At 41.6% G+C, this 24,718-nt stretch overlaps 1 protein-coding gene across 1 annotated transcript in view; it reads right to left on the minus strand.

Moving 5' to 3' along the window:
• The window catches only part of LOC147009154 (uncharacterized), a 122,020-nt gene that overhangs the window by 41,241 nt on the left and 56,061 nt on the right, over positions 1-24,718 (minus strand). Inside the window, 1 exon segment of the mRNA XM_085862984.1 lies at positions 13,334-13,477. Within this exon segment, the coding sequence (XP_085719110.1) occupies positions 13,334-13,477 (144 nt within the window).

Below are 24,718 nucleotides of genomic sequence, written 5' to 3' on the forward strand. Positions count from 1 at the left end.
TTCGGTTTTGATGTTGATGAAGAAACTCAACACAAACGTATGAAAAGCAGAGATGCAAGGATTAGTGAAGAAGAAATTACAACTCGCATTAATGTTAATAAAGAATTTGATGAAATATTTAAAGAAAAGGATTTATTTGAACACATCTACTTGAATGATGAAGAAAAGGAAAATTTCCTGTTGATCTTTACAATTCATTAAATGATATTTTACAATAAATAAATGGATACAAAAGAAAGAGCAAGAAGATTTAAGGAACATCAAGAGTTGGTTTCAAAAGTTGTAAAACAACAGGAAGACATAAAGAAGAAACGCAGACAGAAACTAACGGAGGAAGAAGCATTTGAAAAAAAACAAGAGAAATTTTTTAAACCACTTTTAAAAACTTCCCAAGAAAAAATGAAAGATGTTTCCACAGTTCCCACAGTAGAATATACTCCTAGAAAGCTTCAAATGTTAAAAGATTTCAGTCAAATGACGGAGGAAGAATTAGAGCATTGAGGAGAATTAGAATATGATGATGAAGGTTTATTTCAACAACTGGAAGAGATTAATCAACCCCCTGATTATATTGTGAATGCTGTTCAAAACAATGAATATTCAGCGGATTCAAAACCAAAGCAGGACTCATTCCAACAGAACAACCAGCAATATTTCTTCTTGTTCAAGAAAAGGTATTGATATTTAATGATGAATTAAGGTTCTAAGTTCTGCTCAACCCCTGTTAAACTAACTCCGAGATTAATGTTTCTTCTCACAAAAGATGGAAGGCAAGGTTCAACTGTGAGGGATGAATCAAAGTATATTGATAAACCATTGGATATGGAAAATAATGATGATAGAGTATATATTGATTTGCTGAACACTCTAAATTATAAGGTTATTCTTTCTGGTAAAAGTAGGAAGAATGAGAAGGAGAAACACATTATTCAGGCTTTAAGTATCCTTGGTTCAGGTATTAGTTTTCTTCCAAATGACCCATCGCAATTAGTTAATAGACTGTTATTGTTGTTCGGCAGTAAGAAGGCTGGAAATAACAATTGTTTTAATGAAGCATCAGCCATTTTAGACCAGTTGATGAACATGAAAATAATTAATAAATCTCAATATAAAGACATTTTATCTCATATTAAATAAGATGAGAAGCACAATCCTGAGTTTTAATTTCACAACAAGCGACCACACATCTTCATTCCCATACCCACTACAACTTGACACAACAAAAGAATATGAGGCATCTTTATTGTCCATGGAGACTTATAATACCTTATTTAATATAACCGAGAAAAATGACAAGTTTAGTTATAATCCGGGAAGTGGATACAAAGCGATAACAGTCTCACTGAGCATACACAGATTTCTCAAATATCTTCCGAAATTGCTCGTCTTATGAAAGAACAGGGTGATGAACCAAAAAAATATTATTATAAACATTCAAAAACATACTTCAAAATCAACGATTAAAGTTAAAAATAACTACAAGGTTGATTTCACAATTGATAATTCATTTAGAGAGTTATTAGGTTTCTCCTCAAAAAAGATTGAAACTAATGGGACGTTTTACAGTGATAATGTCATTCAAATATCCTCAGGAATAAATTCGGTGTTAATTCACTGTGATTTGATTGATGGTGCTTATAATGATGGATTAAAAACAAATACAATATTTTCATTCAGTGATACTCAACCCCAATTGGTTATAAATTCAATATGGAGCCTAAAAATTTGGTTTATCTACCTGTGTCAGGAAACCCATACACAGAGTAAATTTTAGGATAACCGACCAAGATAATCGTGTGATCTCTTTTAATGGAGAAGTTATATCCATCAGAATTCACCTACGTGAAGTTTTTCAATAAATAAATACGATGGTTATTGTGAGGAAGCACGAGTTGGGAAAATATAAAATAATTACAGGGATTGGGATGTTCTTTCCCCGTACTACAAGGGTGAAGGTATGTATCTTGGTAGAGGATACTATAAACCTAAGAGACAAAGGGGTGTCGGACATCAATTTAGAGGAGATGGGATAATTGATACTCTCATGGGTATTGGTTCAACTATTCTTAAACATAAAGACCTAATTGGTTCAACTGCTTCTGCTGTGGGAAATGTAGCAGGTGCTGTAAAGAGTATAAAAGATGCTCAGAAAGAATCTCATAAATTACAAGCAATAAAAGAAATTAAGAAAGGTAAAACTCAGTTGTCCCCCAAGAACGACAGAAAATAATTCAAATACTTGGATCAGGGTTTCAAAGTTTTAACATCTTTTTTCCTAAATAAATACAAGTATGGAAGCAATTGATAGTATCTATGATTTGGATGATACTATTATTATCTCAAACTCCACTAAAAAGAAGATTACTTCAAGGTAAATGCAATAACTGGAACAGACTGGAATACAAATGGTACAAAAAGTTTTGAAATAAATAATCAACAAACCTATTTGAATCTCTCCGAAAAGTTTCTTGTTGTGTAAATTTAAATTCACTAAGGCTGGGAATAACACAAACGCTACACTTGTAAATGATTTCTTCTGGAAAATGTTTGATAGTGTGCGATTGTATATTGGAACACAAGAAGTTGAAGCGGTTGATTATGTCTCTGCTGTATCTGAAATGATGAAATTTACACTCTATACATTCAGTGATAGAATGGGAAAGGGGTCTGTCGAAGGTTTTATTCCTGATATGTCAACGGGAACAAACACAGACCCTGGATATATTCAAAGGAAAGGAATGTATAATGATGATACAAAAGCAGAAAATAGTTTTACTGTGGCAGTTCCTCTTAAAGGTATATTTGGATTTTGTGATTATGATAAAGTTCTGTATGGTCTTAAAATTAGATTTCAACTACAAAGGAATGATAATGAAAATAGATTGCTTTTTGGTGTTGGTAATGCTTTTGGTGATCAGAATAAATTTGTAATTGAGGAGATGAGTTGGTATATCAGTGAATATACTCCTAATCTTAAAACAGAAGAGATGTTGAATCGAAGACTTAACTCAAAGAGACCACTCAGTGTATCATACCTCAAAAGAAGATGTCAACACGTTAAACTCAATCAAACTACTTACACGTGGAATTTGGGTGTTCTGGAAGGAAAGCCACGATATCTGTGGATGATTTTTAAAAGCCAGATGGTGATACTGCAACTGATAAGAATAATGCATTGAGTGATAATGCTAAGGTGAAACAACTGCGCTTTCTCTAGATGGAACATTTTATCCACGAGATAGATTGGAAATTAATTGGGAAAAAATGATTTTGCTGAAGCATACAAGTCTTACCAAAAGGTGTGTGAAAGTAATGGAAATAAAGAACCTATTTTGGATATGACAGCATTTAAAAGTTTGTATACAATCTATACGTTTGACCTGAGCGCTCAAAAAGAAACTATAAAGTCTAATCGAGTGGATACTTCCCTATACATTGAAAGAGGAGAGAGTGAAGAAGTTGATACATATTGTTTGCTTTTGGAAGAAACAGAATTGCAGATTAATACAGATAATGGTGTGATGATTAGTCTCACATAATTTTTTTGTTAAATAAATGAGTGGCAAAGTACCAACTGGGGTATATGTTAATCAAATCAATCTTCATAAACTATCATCTTGTGTTCAAAATCAAAAGCCTTGTACGATTAACGTTAATACAATTCAGAGAAAAGGAGCAGTAAGAATTGATGTTTTGCTCACAAGAGAACAGGTTAAAATCTTGAATGACACTGACTCACTTAAAATTAAAATGACAAAACCAATGTTGAAAAAATATTCAATAAGAGAGACGAGTGGAGGATTTCTCCCATTTCTAATTCCTTTATTTGTTGGTTTAAGTGCGGTTGGAGCATTGACGGGTGGTATTTCAACAGCGGTCAAAACTGCCAACGAAAGGAAGGCTCAACTCCAGGCTCAAAAAGAATTGGAAAGACATAACAAAGAGTTGGAGAAACAAATTAGTGGAAGTGGTGTAATTGTAGATTTTGCTGAAAAACTTGAAGGTCTGCCTGATAAAGCGAGATTGTTAGTTGGAGATATGCTTTCTTCTATAGCACAAGCAGGTGTAAAATTAACGAAAAGAGGTAATGGATTATATCTTTCTAATAAATAAATGAGCATTGATGAGTGGTTGAAAGAATTTGGAAAGAATACAACATCAAATTTACAACTTGCCAAATATTGTAAGAAATTAAAAATTCATAATGTGGTTATTTGTATGAGAGATGAATTAACAAATGTGTCGAAACATACAAAGAATATTATTATGAACTTAGAAGATAATGATGGGAACGGTTCTCATTGGGTTTGTATTTTTAATAGTCAAGACAAATATTATTTTGATAGTTTTGGTCTTCCACCACCTGTTGAAGTCATAAAATTCTTACAGAATGGTGTTTATCAAACATTTCAAGTCCAAGAATTAAATTCCAAGTGTTGTGGTCAATTATGTCTATATGTGTTATTTCAACTCAACAAAAATAAAAAATTTTATGATATTATTTTTAATCTAATATAAATGACTTATGTTGGTAAAGATGGTTCTATCTTTGGTGTATCTCAAGAACTGGATATTGATTTATCAAATTATTACACAAAGGCACAGGCTGAACGACATAAATATAATATAAACAAAAATATTAACATGAAAAATGTTTATAAATTAAAAATTATCCAAGCCCGACTGACGCGAATGACTTGGTGAGATTAAGCGATTTATCACAATATATATACTTAAATAAAACGGCTGTGTATTCTAAAGATACAGAAGTGTTGATATTATCTCCAGGTCATACAGAATTCACAGTTCGAATTAAAATAAATTTTTATAAAGAAGGGCGTATCGTTTGTATGAGAATAGAACAATGGGGGTATGATATGAATGATTTAGGGTATAATTGGTCATTTAAAATTAACCTCGAAGACCTGGAACAATTAAATCAGTCTCGTAAGGAAGAATATTATCCACTTGGTATCGAGAATGAGTTTTGTGGAGCCACGATTAGTAAACAACAAATAAAAGAATTTAATAAGGGTAAATATAATAATGGTTTTGCCCTTGTTTATCTCATGAAAACAGAAAAAACAGGATTATATATAATAAGTAAGGAAATACAAAATGATTTAACAATGGGAAGATGGGGAGGTGTTTCGTGCCATAATATTATTCTGTCAAATATTTCTAATACATAAATGACAGCAAGAAGGCTTCAAGAAAATTATCATTTCTGTGTTCAAGCATACCTTCAAGAAAAGGGTATTCGGTATTTTAATAAATATGTTCTACAACATAAGAATGAGGTATTTTCAATAAAAGATTGGCATTATGCTGATGTTGATAAACCAACAACTTTAGATTTAATTAGAATGTTAAATAATGAAAAAATTATAAGGTTAAGAAAAGGTAAGGCTCTTTTAGAAATTCAAAAGAAATTTTATTGGTATCCTGTTGTAAAAAAAATTATTTTGGATACAGGAATAACAAGAAATCCTGATGAATATATGTATAATATTCTATGGGGTGTAAACGATTCAAGTATAGTAAGGGATGAGGAAGGAGTTGAAGAAGAGAGGGAAGAGGAGGAAAAGGAGAAGGAGGAGAGAGAGAAGGAGGAAAGAGAGAATAGAGAGAGGGAGGAAAGAGAGAAGAGAGAGAGGGAGAAGAAAGAGAAGGAGGAAAAGGAGAAGAGAGAGAAGGAGGAAAGAGAGAAGAGAGAGAAGGAGGAAAAGGAGAAGAGAGAGAGGGAGGAAAGAGAGAGAATGAATAAATATCAAAATATGGAAACCAGTGAGATTCAAAAAAGAATAGAGGTATTACAGAAAATAACTCAACCCACCGAGGAGGAAAACAAAGAATTGACAAGTCTATTTGCAATACTTTCGACAAGACTATTAGCATCGACAAGATATAGATTTTAATTCAAGTTTTTTCTTAAATAAATGGAGGAGAGAGTGAAGGCATTTCTAAGGATTCTTTATGTTTTAAAAATTAAGATTCAAATGTGCATGTTGGAAACTAAAAAGGTTTTTGCACTCTGCAGAAATTTTTCTCATAAATAAATGAGTTATTGTCTCAAATGTAAAAAGAAAACTAATACTAAAAATATTTCATATATTAAAAGTAAAAATAACAGGGTTATACAAAAAGGTATATGTTCGGTGTGTGGTTCAAAAAAAAAACAATTTATCTCCAAACACAAACTAGGAGGAGATATACAAAAGTTTTTATCAGGAAGTAAATTTACAACTACTGGAATACCAGGGGAATTACATCTTCCAGGTTATTCTTTCTGTGGTCCAGGCACAAACTTAGATAAAAGATTAGATGAGGCAGACAATCCTAAATCCTGGAGTAAACCAATCAATAGAGTTGATGAAGTGTGCATGAGACACGATATTGATTATGGGAATACCACAACGTTGGAAGAAAAGCATGAAGCCGATAGAGAAATGTTATATAATTTGTCTCTGATACAAAATCCAACCTTGAGAGAAAAAGTTGATAGGTTCATCGTGAAGAAGATGATTAGTGCTAAATTGAAACTTGGACTTGGAAATTCAAAAAACTTATAGGCTCTAATGATGCCATTAAGACTGAAGAGCAATTAGCTGATGAATTACATAAACCAATATTCACAAAGTTTCAGAGAAGGAAAGTTTATTCCAAGGAAGTTGATTATATCTGGTCTGCTGATTTGATTGAACTCAATAATGATAAGGGGTACAAGTATGCTTTAACCGTTATTGATTTGAGGAGTAGATATGCGTGGGTTGTCCCTTTAAAAAACAAAACAGGTAATACTCTTATGTTAGCTTTTCAACAGATATTTAATAAAAGTAAGAGAAAACCTAAGAAATTGTGGACTGATGAGGGTAGAGAGTTTTATAACAAGACATTTATGAATTTTCTAAAAATAACAGTATTACATTATACAGTACCTTTAATGAAGGGAAGGCAGTTGTTGTTGAACGTTTTAATCGTACCTTAAAAGAGAGACTATATAAAAATTCACACAACTCGGTTCACAACAATGGTCATCTTTTATTCAGGATATTGTGGATAAGTATAATGACACGATTCACACATCAACGAATATGAAGCCATCAGAAACATTTACAAAATTAAAATATGAAAAAGAGATTAATGTCAGAAAACCTAAGTTCAAAGTTGGTGATATCGTAAGAATATATAGGTGGAAATCTCATTTTGAAAAGGGTTTTACTGAACGATGGACGAAAGAACTTTTTAAAATTGTTGATGTAATAGATACAGTTCCTTGGACTTATAAAATATATGATTTGGAAGGGGAAGAGATTTTAGGTTCATTTTATTCACAGGAATTACAAAAGACAAAACTAAGCAGATAATACACCTTTGTGGACACTCGAGGGCCAAGTCCGAGGTGTATAACAGTATATAATGTGTGTCAAGGGGGACGTTCTTAGATCTGTGAACCCCAAACACAGAATCCTCAACTGAATAGTCAAGGCTTAACTTTGTTTGTTGGTGTGTATGTGTGTGTGTCCCAACCCTCACATTCAAAATCTCAACCCCAACCCTCACATTCAAAATCTCAACCCCAACTCAATCCTCACCCAACACAGTCTTTTTCAAAATGAGATTTCCACCTATATATATATATATATATTTTACGTTTTTTTTTTTTCTTCCAATTCTGTCTTTTAAGGCTTTCAGGTTTGATGACATAGAAAGAGGGAGTAAGAACTTTCTTGATAGGTTTAGATCCCAAAGAGTGATAGCAACTCCAAAAGTCTCCAAAATATAAATAAATAAAATAATAATAATAATAAATAAATAAATAAATAAATAAAAGCCCCAAAAAAGTTTCAAGTGTCCAACATAAACCCAACTTTCCAAGTCTTCAAGGTATAACCACATTCCCGTTGAGTTTCCAAGATATGTATCACATTGTGAGTTATCAATCCAGAACCCACATTTCAAGTATTCAAAGTAAAACCAACTTACAAAGTCTCTTAAGGATAACTCATTTACTGATTTTTTCAAAATTTGTGAGTCTCCAAGGTAGGACCCATATTTAGAACCATCTTGGCAGAACCCTTTTCCTGAGTCTCCAAGGTAGTTATTTAAACCATCAAGGCAGAACTCATTTACTGATTTTTTCAAAATTTGTGAGTCTCCAAGGTAGGCCCCATATTTAGAACCATCTTGGCAGAACCCTCTTTCCTGAGTCTCCAAGGTAGTTATTTAAACCATCAAGGCAGAACTCATTTACTGATTTTTTCAAAATTTGTGAGTCTCCAAGGTAGACCCCATATTTAGAACCATCTTGGCAGAACCCTTTTCCTGAGTCTCCAAGGTAGTTATTTAAACCATCAAGGCAGAACTCATTTACTGATTTTTCCAAAATTTGTGAGTCTCCAAGGTAAAACTTGTATTCTGGCTCATCAACGTATAACTTGTTCAGTGGGTATTGTCTTGATAACTCACAATGAGTACTATTGCTGTAAAACTCTTTCAGGATTTTGCTGGTCTCCAAGGTATAACTCTTTGGTTGGGTCATCAAGGACGAACTCGTTCTGTGGGTCTTGGTCGCTCATAAGGTCTTCAACCAAGCCAACAATTTCGCCCCAAGTTGTAGCAAAAGCAGTATTTTCATTTTCGTATTTCAGACACAATTTCCTGTGAGAGAAAATAATAATGTATTAATTAAGTTATTTAATTATTAAATGCGTATGCTTCAATCAAAGTTTGAAAATAGGAAAATAAAAAATCTTACCTCAATAGATAAGAGGTTTGAATCCAGTTCATCAACTTGAAGGTTTAGTTCCATAGAAGACAGAGAGTTCCAAGGGAACACTAAAGTCATCCCACTCAAGGTCTTCAACCAAGCCAACAATTTCCCCCCAAGTTGTAGCAAAAGCAGTATTTTCAGATACAATTTCCTGTGAGAGAAAATAATAATGTATTAATTAAGTTATTTAATTATTAAATGAGTATGCTTCAATCAAAGTTTGAAAATAGGAAAATAAAAAATCTTACCTCAATAGATAAGAGGTTTGAATCCAGTTCATCAACTTGAAGGTTTAGTTCCATAGAAGACAGAGAGTTTGAGACAAGCACACAGAACACCATTGCCAGCAAGAACAAATGTTTAAAATGGAGCCTGGGTTTGAAGCTTTTATAGAGAAAGACTGGTGGGTGTGGTTTCCTTTGGAAATTCCTGGGCAAGCCTAGGCAAGCCTTCATTGGGAAATTTTTCAAAACCATAACATCCTGTAATTTTCTAGTGATTTCTTTGTGAGTCAGAGATGAACTGGAAATGATGTAAGAGTGGGCGGGGCTTAGCAAAAGTAGGCGGAGCTTAGGAAAAGTGGGCGTGGCTTAGAAAAATACCTTATGAAAAGTGGAAGGAGCTTAGGAAAAGTGGGCGGAGCTTAGGAAATGTGGCGTGGCTTAGAAAAAATACCTCATGAAAAGTGGGCGGAGCTTCAAAAAGTAGGCGGAGCTTAGGAAAAGTGGGCGTGGCTTAGGAAAAATACCTTATGAAAAGTGGGCGGAGCTTAGCAAAAGTGGGCGGGGCTTAAAGAAAAGTGGGCGGGGCTTAACAAAAAATAACCTGTGGCTCAGGAGGTGGTCAAACAAGAGCATTAAGAGAAGTTTATCATTTCGTAATGACACAAATGGGGTATCTTAAAAAATATAAAGATTCAAATGTTTTGTTTGTCAATATTTTAGATGGGGATTATTGTGCAAAGAAAATTAAACTATTGAAGGAATTTGAGAATGAACAAATCTTTATAGGTTCAATGAGTGAGCTGTTCAACCCCCAGGTGTTCAATTCAATGAGGTTCAACCTCCAGGTTAAAAGGGGAGACAAATAAATATACCTTGGGATAAAAAGGGGATTTATTTTTAGGGAAAAAAAATATAAATCGCTGAAAATCCCCCATTCATTTACATGGGGAAAAGTGAGCCAGAATCAGTATTCTTACCCTACTCACGTGGAACATGTCTTTCAATCCAGACAAATCTCACACTCTCACTATGTCTCTTCGAAAGGACCGTTTAGAAAACCCCCCCATCCACTTTCTCAAAAATCCTCTGGAAGAAGTCTTTTCTTTCAAGCTTCTAGGTCTCACTATCTGCCATGACCTTTCCTGGGAAAGTCACATTTCCAACCTCGCCTCAAAAGCCAGTCGCCGACTGGGAATCCTCCGTCGTGCAAAGTCCTTCCTCGGCCCTCTTGAGCTCCTGACCACTTACAAAGCTTTTGACCGTAGCCTGATGGAGTACTGCTCTCCCCTCTGGGCTGGTGCTCCTGCCTCCCACCTTTCTCGGCTTCACGCTGTCGAAACCAGGGCATTTAAGATCATCGGCATCTCCCGCAATGAAGCTGAGTCTTTGGGCCTCTCACTCAATCACCGCAGGTTGGTCGGTGGTCTTTCTGTCTTCTACCGACTCCTTTCCAGCCTTGCCCCCCCTGCTCTCTCTGCGATTTGTCCCCACCACATTTCCACAGGGCGCTCAAGGTCCGCCAACAACCCCCTTCTGGTAAAACTACCAAAATCACGAATCACTGCTCATCTTCACTCTTTCATTCCTCTTTTTTCCCGCCTTTGGAATAAACTTCCTCACTCTATTCTTTCCCATTCTTCCCTCCAGGCTTTCAAAACAGCTGTTCACCACCACCTCTTATCTTCCCCCATCCAAATCCTCGATCTTTTCTACCCCCGATAATCCACCCAAGCCCACTTCCTTCAATTCCCCTGCTTTCCTTCCTGAAAGTACCTGTAATGTCCATCTTCTCTTCGCCATGTTTCCCATTCCATCCCCATCCCTCTCCTTTCCACAGTTCACCTAATGTGTCTGTTCACCACTGTTTTGTCCCTTCCACTCCCGCCCCTCTTGTCTCATGCCTCCTTGCTGTGAGTTGTGTGTTAGCTCTCATACGAGCCTCGACCAAGGTATACAAAAAAAAAAAATCTGTTGGCACCAAAAGTATGCTCCAGTCTCATGGAAAATTATTTATGCAAGCATGGCATGTATAACTTCAGAGGCTTCTCACTCAGGTTGATGACGACGATGACGATGACGACGAAAAACGAAGAAGGGAATTGGATGGAGAATAAAATTTAACTGACAAGCAAAGAACACTGACTTTACTGACAAAGGACTGGTTACTTTCCCCACTTCCATGACACCTATGGAAATTTTTTTAACCTCCACCACAGAACGCTACATCCGATCAGTATGAAAATTTGTGAGGGTCATTTAGGAATAAATTGGTCGACAGAAAAAAAAAATTTACATCGGTCACATGGTTCGGCAGCCATATTGTTAAAAAAATATATTTTAAAAAACCTTCAAAAATCAACTTCTCTGAAACGGCTGAACAGATCGAAGCAAAATTTCACAGGTATGACCACCTGTCCATAAGGAACAAAACATTCACAAACATGATGTCATTGGTCACATGGTTTTGCAGCCATATTGATCGGTCACGTGATCGGACACGTGGTTTGCTGGGTAGAATTATTGATTTTTTGATCTTGGTTTTTTTTTTTTTTAATTAAGCTCACTTGGCTGTGCCTGGATGGGTTTGAGGGTAGAGGAGTGGCAGCTAAAACTGAAATTTATTTCAATCCCATTCTGAATTCAACTGAATAATACTAAACATCATGAGTCAGGGTCAGGTGTCCAATCAAAGCAGGGTTGCATCAAAGTGGGAAGTCCTGGTACCCGATCATCACTTCCAGAAGTTATGAAGTGGCAGTTCTAATTATGTCTCTTATTAATTACACAACGACCAGTACAAAAATACACATCAAATACACCACACAAAACGACACAAACTCCACACAAAAGTCTTGGCGAGGGTCTGAAATCTCTGATTGCTCTTTTACTTGTGTTTCTTAAGTGATTCTTCACCATCAACAAATAAAAACATGCAGAGGATGGAATTTAGTATGACAATTCCCTCACTTATATGACGTCTCGAGTTCTCCTGCACAGAATTGGGGTATTTTATTCGGACTTATTGTGTCATGTCAGTGTAATTTTATTATGAACAGATCCAAGTTTATCTTGAGTAATTTCATTTTCTAAACACAAGCACGAAAGTTCAGGAAACATTGGCAAATAATAAGACAGTTCAGGAATCCTCATCCCCCTTTTGTGATGCAAGGTACACTATCCCCTCCACTTTACACAAGTCAAGTCGACCGCACAATGTCTCTCACCTTTGAGGGAGACAGGCACATCCCTCCTGAATGTCCATGAGGGGGCACCACAGATGAGACCAATCTACGTACCATGTAATAAATCTAAACATGTACATTGGATCCCTTAATTACCGACAAACAAAAACACGATGCCTTGGAATGCACAGTCAGTTCCAGAGGAATTAATTTTTAAAATTACACTTGAACAGAAGGCTTTGCAAGTTTGAAGGATCTTTAATGGAATGCTATTACCTTTTGCAGCATTGTGCAAAAAACATGAACACACTTTTGGTTTTCAGTGTCTTGATATCAAAACTAACTTTTCAAACTTTGACTTATCCTCATAAACTTAACACTGAAGTTTTTTCACTTACTAGCAAGGGTACCTGGCATTGCTCAGTGATATTCTAATTTTGAAGAAATGAAATTGTTTTTGTTTTTTTTCTTCTTTTTTGTGGGGGCCTAAAACACTTCCCTACACCCATGAAGGAATGGGGTCAGGGATCATTTAATATTACCTTTCATAGCTACAAAGGCTTAGGTACTATTGAGCAATTTCCAAATAAAATCCCCACCCCCTCCCCTCCCCCCCAAAAAAATCAACCTTTTTTTTTTTTTGAAGTTTCAAAATTTTTGCCTAAAACACTTCCTGGCACTCACTGAAGAACCTCTGAAAATTTGACAAAGATCCATTTGGCTATGTCTGAGAAAATGGTGACGCACGCACGCGCGTGCACACACACGCGCACACACACACACACACACACACACACACACACACACACACACACACACACACACACACACACACACACACACACACACACACACACACACACACACACGCACACCTCTTATAGATGATGGTGTGGATTGATGAAACAATCTTAAACCTTTCGCTTCAGGTTCCTGCTCATTGCCAAGTTACAAACACACAAATAAGGTCCATAAAATGTGCTTGGTACTTCAGAATACAACAGATGTCCTCATTACAGAAGCAAGCTTGAGTGTGTGCACACTATACAAGTGGATCCATCCTTCAACATGATGTAGAGAACCTAAGCTTTTCATTGTTAAGTGAACAAAACTAGAAGAGCAATGCTGTGTGTTCTGTGCATGGCTCTGCTTACCTTCAAGTAGCTGTGCAGGGTTTTTCAGCTCCATGTGAGTGGACTCACAAAGTTCCTGCTTTGCACACTCATTACTCAGAGCGTCCTGAGAACTTTGATGCGAGTCACTTTGAAAACATTCCATCTTCACTGGATGAACTTCACCTACAAACAATGTCATCTAAAGTCATTTCAGGAAAGAGATAAAATGAATACAAAAAAAAAACATAATAATAAAATTTAACGGTCAAACCTCCAACAAAATCTTCTTCTTTCGGCTGCTCCCGTTAGGGGTCGCCACAGCGGATCATCCGTATGATCGCATAGTGATTTGGCACATGTTTTACGCCGGATGCCCTTCCTGACGCAACCCTGGTCGCCTCTTATGACACAGGGATATGGTACACCTATTTTAACCGGGGTATACACCGGCCCAGTATACTGGTAGTCATATCGCCGACCTCGGAAGGATTACAGGCTGAGTCAACCCCCTGGTGTATTAGTTCAGTGGCCCAACGGGGCTTGAATTCAGGACCTTTTGGATCCCAAGCTGCTGCCCTAACCATTGTGCCAACACCAGGCTAAAACCTCCAACAAAATAATAATAATAATAATAATAATAATAATAATAATAATAATAAATAACAAAGAAGTTTGACAATTAAAATGTTATTCTGCTTCAAACGCAAAATGCTCTTCATTTCAACGAACATTGTGCAAATAAAAAAAAACAAAACGAATGAAAATGAGAAGAAAAACAAAAATCCAGATTTGAGACATTTCAGTAATCATACGTGCAGAGGTCTCATTCGTGCCTCGACAAGGTATACAAAATAAAATAAAAGTTAATAAAAGAAAATCACAACAAATACAGGATCAAGGAAAACCGATGATCCGAGCGGTCGGGAAACCAGTCAATTGCTTACAGATGAAGGTTCTTGCTTTTGGTAAGGGAACTATGTTTTGAGGTTTTCATTTTAAATGAAGTTGAACAAAGGATCAATTAGTTGTGAAATCAACATCGGTTAATTACAGCAATATCCTTTGAATTAAAATCTTCGATTTTATGACCAGCCGGTACTGTACGATTAATAAAAAGTGTCAAACTTGTGTGTAACACACAAACACACACACACTAAAGCAGTCACGCCAACCAACTGATTCTGGCACACCAAGCAGGGTCTCAGGACTATTTACCGTTACCTACTGACTGTGGTGGAATACCCGTGTGGGTCGGGCGATGCATTGGTGGTACCGTGGTGGGTCACGGGTCACATAATTAGCAATCCAAGTGATGGTCACCCGGATCGGATGCAGGTTTTTTTTTTTTGTTTTTTTTTTTTTTGTATACCTTGGTCGAGGCTCGTATGAGAGCTAACACACAACTCACAGCAAGGAGGCATGAGACAAGAGGGGCGGGAGTGGAAGGGACAAAACATTGGGGAACAGACACAGGTGAACTGTGGAAGGGGGAGGGATGGGGATGGGACGGGGAACATGGCGAGGGGAAGATGGACATTAAAGGGACTTTCAGGAAGGAAAGCAGGAGAATTGAAGGAAGTGGGCTTGGGTGGATTATCGGGGGTAGAAAAGATCGAGGATTTGGATGGGGGAAGATAAGAGGTGGTGGTGAACAGCTGTTTTGAAAGCCTGGAGGGAAGAATGGGAAAGAATAGAGTGAGGAAGTTTATTCCAAAGGCGGGAAAAAAGAGAAATGAAAGAGTGAAGATGAGCAGTGATTCGTGATTTTGGTAGTTTTACCAGAAGGGGGTTGTTGGCGGACCTTGAGCGCCCTGTGGAAATGTGGTTGGGACAAATCACAGAGAGAGCAAGGGGGGCAAGGCTGGAGAGGAGTCGGTAGAAGACAGAAAGACCACCGACCAACCTGCGGTGATTGAGTGAGAGGCCCAAAGACTCAGCTTCATTGCGGGAGATGCCAATGATCTTAAAAGCCCTGGTTTCGACAGCGTGAAGTCGAGAAAGGTGGGAGGCAGGAGCACCAGCCCAGAGGGGAGAGCAGTACTCCATCAGGCTACGGACAAAAGCTTTGTAAGTGGTCAGGAGCTCAAGAGGGCCGAGGAAGGACTTTGCACGACGGAGGATTCCCAGTCGGCGACTGGCTTTTGAGGCAAGGTTGGAAATGTGACTTTCCCAGGAAAGGTCATGGCAGATAGTGAGACCCAGAAGCTTGAAAGAAAAGACTTCTTCCAGAGGATTGTTGAGAAAGTGGATGGGGGTTTTGTAAACGGTCCTTTCGAAGAGACATAGTGAGAGTGTGAGATTTGTCTGGATTGAAAGACATGTTCCACGTGTTGGACCAGTTTGTGATTTTATCCAGATCTGCAGTGAGCGAAGAAGCTGCTGCTTGCCGGTCTGAGGGATGACAGATGGTACGGCAGAGGGTGGAGTCATCGGCAAAGAGAAATAGAGATTTAACCAGAGACACCGGGAGATGATTGATGAAAACCAGAAAAAGAACAGGGCCCAGAACGCTACCTTGAGGAACTCCAGCCTGCACAGGAAGAGGGGATGAAAGAACTCCATTTAGGGCCACACGTTGACTGCGACAGGAGAGGAAGTCTGCGAGCCATGAGTGGAGATGGCCTTGAATACCATGGGAAGAGAGTTTGGTGAGTAGGGCAGGGTGCCAGACTGTGTCAAAAGCACGTGATATGTCCAGGGATACGGCTCGGATTTCCTGTCTGGCATTGAGGACCTCCATCCATTGATGGGAGAGCAGTAGCAGCATATCTAGGGTAGAGTGACCTGGTCTGAAACCAAATTGATGATTGGAAATCAAGCCATTGGAGAAGAGGAAGGATTTCATGTCTGAAGCGATGATGGATTCCATAACCTTGCTGATGATTGGGAGAAGGCTGATTGGTCTATAGTTACAGGGATCTGTTTTTGCACCTTTTATGCAGGCCAGTGATGTTAGCAGATTTCCAAGCAGATGGCAGATGACCTTGGGAAAATGAGGGGGTGAATAGAACAGAGAGAGGGTGAGCAAGAGCAGAAGAGCAGGCTTTGAGGACACGTGGGCTGATGCCGTCTGGACCGGTTGCAGAATCTGACTCGAGGTTTGAAAGCAAGCTCTCCACCTTGTCAGGAGAAAAGGATACAGAGTCCAGGGACAGTTGGGTGCGACTGGGTAAAGTGGGTAGAGATAGTGATGGGTTTGGGACACAAGATTTAGCTGCAAACACCGAGTTTAGACATTCAGCTTTATCACGTGTGGAATCAGCAGTGCGGCCATTTGAGGTAAGGGAGGGGATGGAGGGGGAACATACACCAGAAACAGATTTGATTAAACGCCACCAGGATTTTGAGGAGGGAGAGAGGTTTGAGAGTTCAGACTTGAGATGAGAAAGATGTTGTTTTCTGGCTCTCCTGAGGGTAGCTACACACTTGTTCCGAGCTTTGTGGAAAGAACTGAGATTGCCCTCAGTTGGGTTTGCTTTCCATGAGGCAAAGGCAAGTTGTTTCAGGACAACTGCCTCGCCACAAGCTTCAGTAAACCAAGGGCGGGAGGAAGGGTAAGACAACTGAACACGAGAGGGGATAAATCTGTGCATGAGGGAGAGCAAGTTTCTTTGAAAGAATTCCCAGGATGAGTTGATGTTTGAGAAAGTAGTGATAGGAGACCAGTCTGTAAGTTTGATGGCTGCTCGAGACCCTGCCAGTCGGCTTGAGTGAAATGCCAGACTCGACGGCGGTGAGGTGGTTCTCTGATAACAGCCAGAGAGATGTCCACTTTAACAAGGACGTGGTCAGAAGAACCAATTGGAGCGAAGGAAGAGCAGCAGATATTGTCAGGGAAATTTGTCAAAATCAGATCCAGAAGAGATGGAGTACCATTGGTTGAGATCCGGGTCGGGAAGTTGACCGATTGAGTCAGTCCCAATGAGTCACAGAAAGCTTTTGCTGATGTCCCATGGCAGGTGAGAGAGGTACCCACACCTAGCCAACTGGCAAGTGATGACAATTGAAGTCGCCACATAAGAGGAAGAGAGAGTTTGGATGAGAAGATAGAAGATGGTCCATGTTTTCGGAGAGTGAGGTGTAGATGGAGTCATCACTGTTCGGTGGACGGTACAGTACACATATAAACATCAGGTGGGAGTGGAGGGGAAGCCGAAGCCAGAGGTATTCCTGGGGGTGTGGGGGAGTGAGAGCAGTGCAGGGAGAGTGAGGAATAGAGTCTTTGATGAAGAGAGCAACACCTCCACCAGGACGAGGCTCAGGTCTGTCATACCGTAAGAGGGAGTAACCAGGGAGAGATACTTGGGAGTCAGACACGTCTTGGGAGAGGAAAGTTTCTGTTAGGCAGATAATGTCTGGTTTGTCAGTGGCAACCTGCATGGAAAGATCTGAAAGGTTTGAGCGAAGGCCCCGGATATTTGAGGTCCACACTTTTAATGAAGAGGTAGGGGAGGAGGATTTGGGTGCAGGAGGTGGAGGGGGCGGGGGAGGGTAGGACGAGGGACGAGGGGGGAGGTAAGGAGGGTTGCTGAAGGGGAGGTGTGGGGTATTGCAGAATAGCGAGGGAGGGGGCCGAATGAGGAGGAGAAAAGGCTCTGTGGTGCTGGGAGAGAGGGGGGACAAGAGAGACAAGGAAGATGGCAGTTGAGTATTTGAGGAGGTGGAGTGAAGAGATGGAGGTGAGAGGGCAGTGGAGGGAGGCAGGTTGGTGGATGAGAGGGGGGCAACTTAGAGAAGGAAGAGTGAGGGGGATGAAAGGTGGGAGAAAGGTGAGGGGGGAATTTTTGAAAGAGGTGAGAGGGAGGCTTGGAGGGAGAAGAGTGGGATGGTTGCTTTGAGAGTGAGAGTGAGGGGTGAGGGGGGTGAGTTGGCACTGAAGTTGGAAAAAAAGAATGGTTGATGGAAAGCGAGCATCCATGGCAAACTGTGGTTTTTAAAAGTTTTAGGTCAGAGATGCGATTTAACACAATTCTTGATGGTACATTTCTACTGAGCACAAAGCGCAACAAACCTTTCACGGACGTTTATAATCGATGCGGCCTGCGATCAAAACATCTCTAATCACTCAGAGACCGAGTGAATTGGTGAAGGTATGTTCTAACAAACGGGAGGGAATACAGGAAGAAATAATTATTTGTACACGAAAAAACACCTACGCACTCCAAGTGTCGGAGAAGAGGGAGCTCAACTTAACTTAACTAAACCTTCAGGTCAACTGGATGTTGACCTCTCGCTCACAGCCAGCAGAGACATGAATATCACTGCCAAGGTCAGTGAATCTCTCCGTAACCTCAACATCCTCACCACAAATGGGTACAGACAAGATAGCAGCATCCAAGATGTCATTGAAAACCTGGATCTTAGTTTTGACCCAGGAAACCCATCATCCCAGCGGCTCCGACACCTCATTCAGCATCTCGAGGGCCCCAAAAGGATATCAAGAGTCTCCGCAAAGATAACTATCATCTGCGAAATCAAGGTCAGAGATCTTGACATTCCAAAATGATGCACCGCAACTTGATCTCTCTGACATTCTCCCCAGAATCCAGTCCATACAAGTGCTGAAAATTGTGGGGGCCAGTACACAGCCCTGAAGAACTCCAGGAACAAATGGAAATAAAGTCAGAGATGGTATCACCACATCTCACAGCATTCTCAGTAGCAGAGTATAGTTCAGACATCACATCAATCAGTTTTGGTGGCACTCCACGAACACCAAGAATCCGCCAGAGGGCATCCCGATTCACTGAATCAAATGCTTTACAGAAATCAACAAGGGCTGCAAGCAGCCCCTGCCGAAACTCGTCTGCGTTCGGCGAGGACCCGAAGAGCAAGGATACGGACAATCGTTGACCTCTGGTGAAAAGCCTGACTGCTCTGGACGCTGGTGCTCAAGCAGATGGTGGCGAACCCTATCAAGAATTATCTGAGCAAAGACCTTGCCCGGCACTGAGAGCAGCGTCACCCCTCGGTAGTTGATGCAGTCTTGGCGATCACCCTTCCCTTTCCCGAGAGGGACAACAAGGCCCCTCTTCCAGTCAGTTGGGATGATGCCTGTGTTCCAGGCAGAGCACATAACTGCATCCAACTACACGAGTGCAGCATTTCTACCAGCCTCAAGAAGTTCAGCATGGATGCCACAGATCTCTGGAGCTTTACCCCATTTCAACCGGTTCACCACAGCCTGTGTTTCCACAAGCGAAGCTGGATTGGAGGGTCAGCAACAGTTATTGTAACACCGCTGACGTCCAACTCGACAGCTGGTGGATCAGCCTGGTACAACTGCTCAAATTAACCGGTCCATCGGGCCTTCACATCGGACTCCTGTCAAGAGCCTACCACCCTCTGCTCTAACTGCAGTACACCGAGGGATGGGCTTGGATGAACGCAATGCGCAAATTCCCCTGCAAGCAGGACGAGAATCACTTGACCACAGGTGATGCTCTACCTCCTCACAGATTCCTCACACATAGGCCTCCTTGTCCACCCTTAGCACACGTACAGTTTTACGCCTCAGCTCCCTGAACAGCTCAGCTCTGCCATTCAGCCTGACCTTGCGACTCTGGTCAATGGTATCCAGTGTCCTGAGAGACAAAATTCTTCTTTACCCTCCGGTGAGTTCCAAGACAACCACCGGCAACATCAAGGACGGTGGTCTTGAAGGCACTCCACAACTCTTCAGGACCTCCCAAAGCAGTCACACCCCCCAAATCTCCACTCAGCTTGTTCGCAAACTCCTCAGCTGCCCTCTCATCCTTAAGCTTGCCAACATCCAGCCGAGGCTGGGATGGTGCCATTCTCCTGGATTTAAGGTGCAACTTCAGAGTTGCTACAACAAGCCAGTGGTCAGGATTGAGGAACTGAGCACTCCGGTAGACCCTGCAGTACTGGATCATCCTCCAGCAACAATCAACGATCACATGGTCAATCTCCTTTGCCACACCACCAGCATTGGAATACCAAATCCAGCGACGAGCATATGGGCACTGAAACCATGAACTGGCCACCCTCAGTCCATGACTTCTTGCCAAGTCAAGGAACTTAGTGCTATTCTGGTTCACAGTTCCAGACCCATGGGGACCAACACACGTCTCATAACCATCCTGATCAGTTCCAGTCGATGCATTGAAATCCCCAAAGACTAGTCGTGTATCTCGCCTGGGGCACTGATTAACCACAGACTCGAGCGTGGCATGGAATGCGTCCTTCACGGTGAGATCACTCGCGTCAGTTGGAGCATTAACAGAGACAAGGGAAATGACACCTAAGGAATGACGAATCCTTAGTGTCATATTACGCTCGTTGACCGGTGTTACCTCAATTATCATTGGAGTCAGCTTATTGGACATAGCTACAGCAACTCCTTGGACACAGTAACCATCCGAGCAACCAGACCAACAGTAGGTGTAACCACCCGCCATGATCTCGCCACAATCCGGTCTCCGAACCTCAGAAAGTGCTGCAATACCGATGTTCAAACGCTTGAGCTCAGTTGACAACAGAGCAGGTGATCATCCTTTCTTAGGGAAAGGACACTCCAGGCACCCACCCGAAGGGACCGCCTCAGGTTAACCCAAGGAGACCGCCGTCTGGTGGGCGACACCTCAGCACCACTCCGACACACTCTCCCGCAATCTGACCCGGGAATGGAACCCTGTCGTTTCCCTCCTGTCATCAAAGATTGGGGGTCCCGAAGGCTTTGCCCCAATCCCGTCATCCGGTGAGCTGCCCTGCGAAGGGAAGCTGCACAGGAGGTACTCCCACAGAGTGGGTTTTCAGATTTCTTTGCGTTTTCGTGTTTTGCGGAATGAAGGGTTTTACGGTTGCCGGAGTGCAAATCCTGCCACCAACCTCCTCATAAGACTTAACCAAACTGCAGGAGGACGTCCGCAGACACAGTTGGGCACTAGATTTGGATGGCCGTTGGCTCACCAGGAGCTCCTCCGCCCTTTGACAGGTTTTGTTTTTAATCCTGCTGGGTGTCCATATTCAAACACCCTCCTCACCAGAAAAACTGGTGGAGGAGACGGTTTAGTCGCCGACAACCCGACCATGGAACAAGTAAGTACAGGTTTACATGATACCTGCAGCAAGTCACAAATCTAATCTGGCTTGACCTGACAAAAAAGGGGAAGGAGGAGAGAATAATAATAAAAAAATAAAATTGGAACGGCACTCGGTAGAGTGCATACCTCCACCAGGATAAACAGTTTATGATTTTCGTATTCCTGTTATAGGTTGGATTGCGGTCACATTGCGGTACTGTGTGTCAGAGTGGTGCTGAGGTGTCGTCCACCAGATAGCGATCTCCTTGTTTAACCTGAGGCGGTCTCTTCTGGTGGGTGTCTGGAATGTCCTATCCCGAAGAGACGATGATCACCTGTCTCTGTTATCATCTGAGCTCAAGCGTTTGAACATCATTCTCTCTCTCTCTGAGGTTCTCTCTCAGTGCCAGGCAAGGTCTTTGCTCAAGCAGCACTCTGAGGTTCGAAGACCGGATAGTGGCGAGATCATGGCGGGTGGTTACACCTACAGTACTATTGGCCTGGTTGCTCTGATGGTTAGATAGTTACCAAGCCCAAGGAGTTGCTGTATCTTTGTCTAATAAGCTGAATCCAATGATAATTGAGGTAATACAGGATAACGAGCGTATTATGAGACTAAGGATTCGTCACTCCTTGGGTGTCATTTCCCTGGTCTCTGGATATGCTCAGACTGCGGGGAGTGATCTCACCATGAAGGACACATTCTATGCCATGCTCGAGTCTGTGGTTGATCAGTGCCCCAGGTGAGATACTCTTCTTGTCTTGGGGGATTTCAATGCATCAACTGGAACTGACAGGGATGGTTATGAGATGTGTGTTGGTCCCCATGGGTCTGGAACTGTGGACCAGAATAGCACTAAGTTCCTTGACTTTGCAAGAAGTCATGGACTTGGTTCATGGTTTCATTGCCCACAAACTCATCGCTGGACTTGGTATTCCAATGCTGGTGGTGTGGCAAAGGAGATTGCCCAAGTGCTCATTGATGGTCACTGGAGGATGATCCAGAACCGAAGGGTGAGGGGCCTGACAGCTTTGTGGAATCCTGAAGAGTTGTGGAGTGCCTTCAAGACCACCATCCTTGAAGTAGCTGGTGGATGTCTTGGAACTCACCGTAGGGCGAAGAAGAATTTCTCTCAAGGGACACTGGATACCATTGACCAGAGTTGCAGGGCCAGGCTGAATGGCAGAGCTGTTCGGGGAGCTGAGGCGTAAAACTGTACGTGCACTCAAGGTGGCCAAGGAGGCCTCTGTGTGAGGATTCTGTGAGGGGATAGAATATTACCTGTGGTCAAGTGGTTCTCATACTGATTACAGGGGAATTCACACATTGCGTTCCTTCAAGCCCGTCCCTCGGTGTACTGCAGTTAGAGCGGAGGGCGGTGGGCTCTTGACAGAGGAGTCCAAAGTGAAGGCCCATTGCACCGGTTACTTTGAGCAGCTGTACCAGGCTGATCCACCAGTTGTCGACTTGGACGTCAGGGGTGTTACAATCACTGTTGCTGACTCTCCAAACAAATGCGATCCACCTTCGTTTGTGGAAACAAAGGCTGCGGTGAACCAGTTGAAATGGGGTAAAGCTCCTGGGATTTGTGGCATCCATGCTGAACTTCTCAAGGCTGGTGGAAATTCTGTACTCATGTTGTTGCATGCAGTTCTGTGCTCTGCCTAGAATACAGGCATCATCCCAACTGACTGGAAGAGGGGCCTTGCTGTCCCTCTCTGGAAAGGGAATGGTGATTGCCAGGACTGCAACTACCGAGGGTTGACGCTACTCTCAGTGCCGGGCAAGGTCTTCGCTCAGATAATTCTTGAAAGAGTTCCTTGCTCTTCAGGTCCTCAAAGAACATAGAAGAGAGTTTTGGCAGGGGCTGCATTCAATCTCTGTTGATTTCTGCAATGAGTTTGATTTCATGAATCGGGATGCCCTCTGGAGGATTCTTAATCTTCGTGGCGTGCCACCAAAACTGATCAATCTGATGTCTGAACTATACTCTGGTATTTGGAGTGCTGTGAGATGTGATGATACCATCGCTGATAAATTTCCACTTGTTACTGGAGTTTGTCAGGGTGTGTACTGGCCCCCACACTTTTCAGCGCTTGCATGAACTGGATTCTGGGGAGGATGTCAGAGAGATCAAGCTGTGGTGTATCGTTTTGGAATGTCAAGATCTCTTACATTGATTTCACAGATGATGCAGTCATCTTTGCTGGATATCCTTTTGGGGGCCCTCAATATGCTGATTGAGGATTCGGAACCGCTGGGATTACGGGTTTCCTGGGTCAAAAAAAAGATCCAGGCTTTCATTGACATCTTGGATACTGCTGTCCTGTCTTTGCCTGTTTGTGGCAAGGATGTTGAGGTCATGGAGAGATTCACTTACCTTGGCAGTGATATTCATGTCTCTGCTGGCTGTGAGCCAGAGGTCAACAAACGTCTGGGTCAGGCCTGGGGAGTCATGGATTCACTGGATCATGGGGTGTGGCGCTGCCGATACCTGTGCCGCAGGACGGAAGTCCGAGTCTTCAGGTCCTTGCTGCTTCTAGTCTTGCTTGATGGATGTGAGACTTGGACTCTGACCAGGGATCTGAGACAGACTTAATTCCTTTAGTACCAGGTCTTTTTGAAGAGTCCTTGGCTATCGCTGGTCAGACTTTGTGTCCAACGAGCAGTTGCTGAGACAGACTCAAATGAGATTTGTTACCTGCATATTCCGTGAGCATCAGCTGCAGCTGTATGGACATGTACCTCATTTTCTGATGCTGATCCTGCTCACCAGATTCTCTTCGTTATGGAGTCTTGTGAGTGGAGGAGTGAAGGAGACCAATGAGCCGACCACGCGCCTCACGATTGCAGCGGGTTGATCAGCATCTCAAGGAGATGGGGTTGGGCGAGGCATCTGCCTGGGGGATGGCCAGACGGAGGCCCCTGCATTACTGGCGGAAAGTGGACGCAGTGATACGTTGCTCCGATGCATGCTGCCATACCTGACCTGACTTAAAGGCCGCATTTGTATCCGTACCTGAAACAAAATCTAATTAGCTTGTTCTTCCCACCGACCCAACGCATCCACCAGGTTTTGTCAGAATCTGTCCACAAAGTTTTGAAATATCGTGCTGCATAATAAATTATTTGTCTCCCCATTACTCAAAGGTGAAGAATCACTTTATAAATTCTCGGATCCAGATCTGGATTTGGATCTTCATCAAAATCATTGAATTCTTCCTTGTCACACACCCAACTTGTCCATGTCGTTATGGCCGAATCTGTCCACAACTTTTTGAGATATCATGCTCACACAGACAGACAGACATACATACAGACAGACAGACGGACAGACGAACAGGGGGGAAAACACAACCTCCATCCACCTTCAGCTAA

This window comes from Eptatretus burgeri, chromosome 17 (genome assembly GCF_056783735.1).
Source record: "Eptatretus burgeri isolate ZD-2024b chromosome 17, Ebu_testis_v1, whole genome shotgun sequence".
Classification (NCBI taxonomy): Eukaryota; Metazoa; Chordata; class Myxini; order Myxiniformes; family Myxinidae; genus Eptatretus; species Eptatretus burgeri.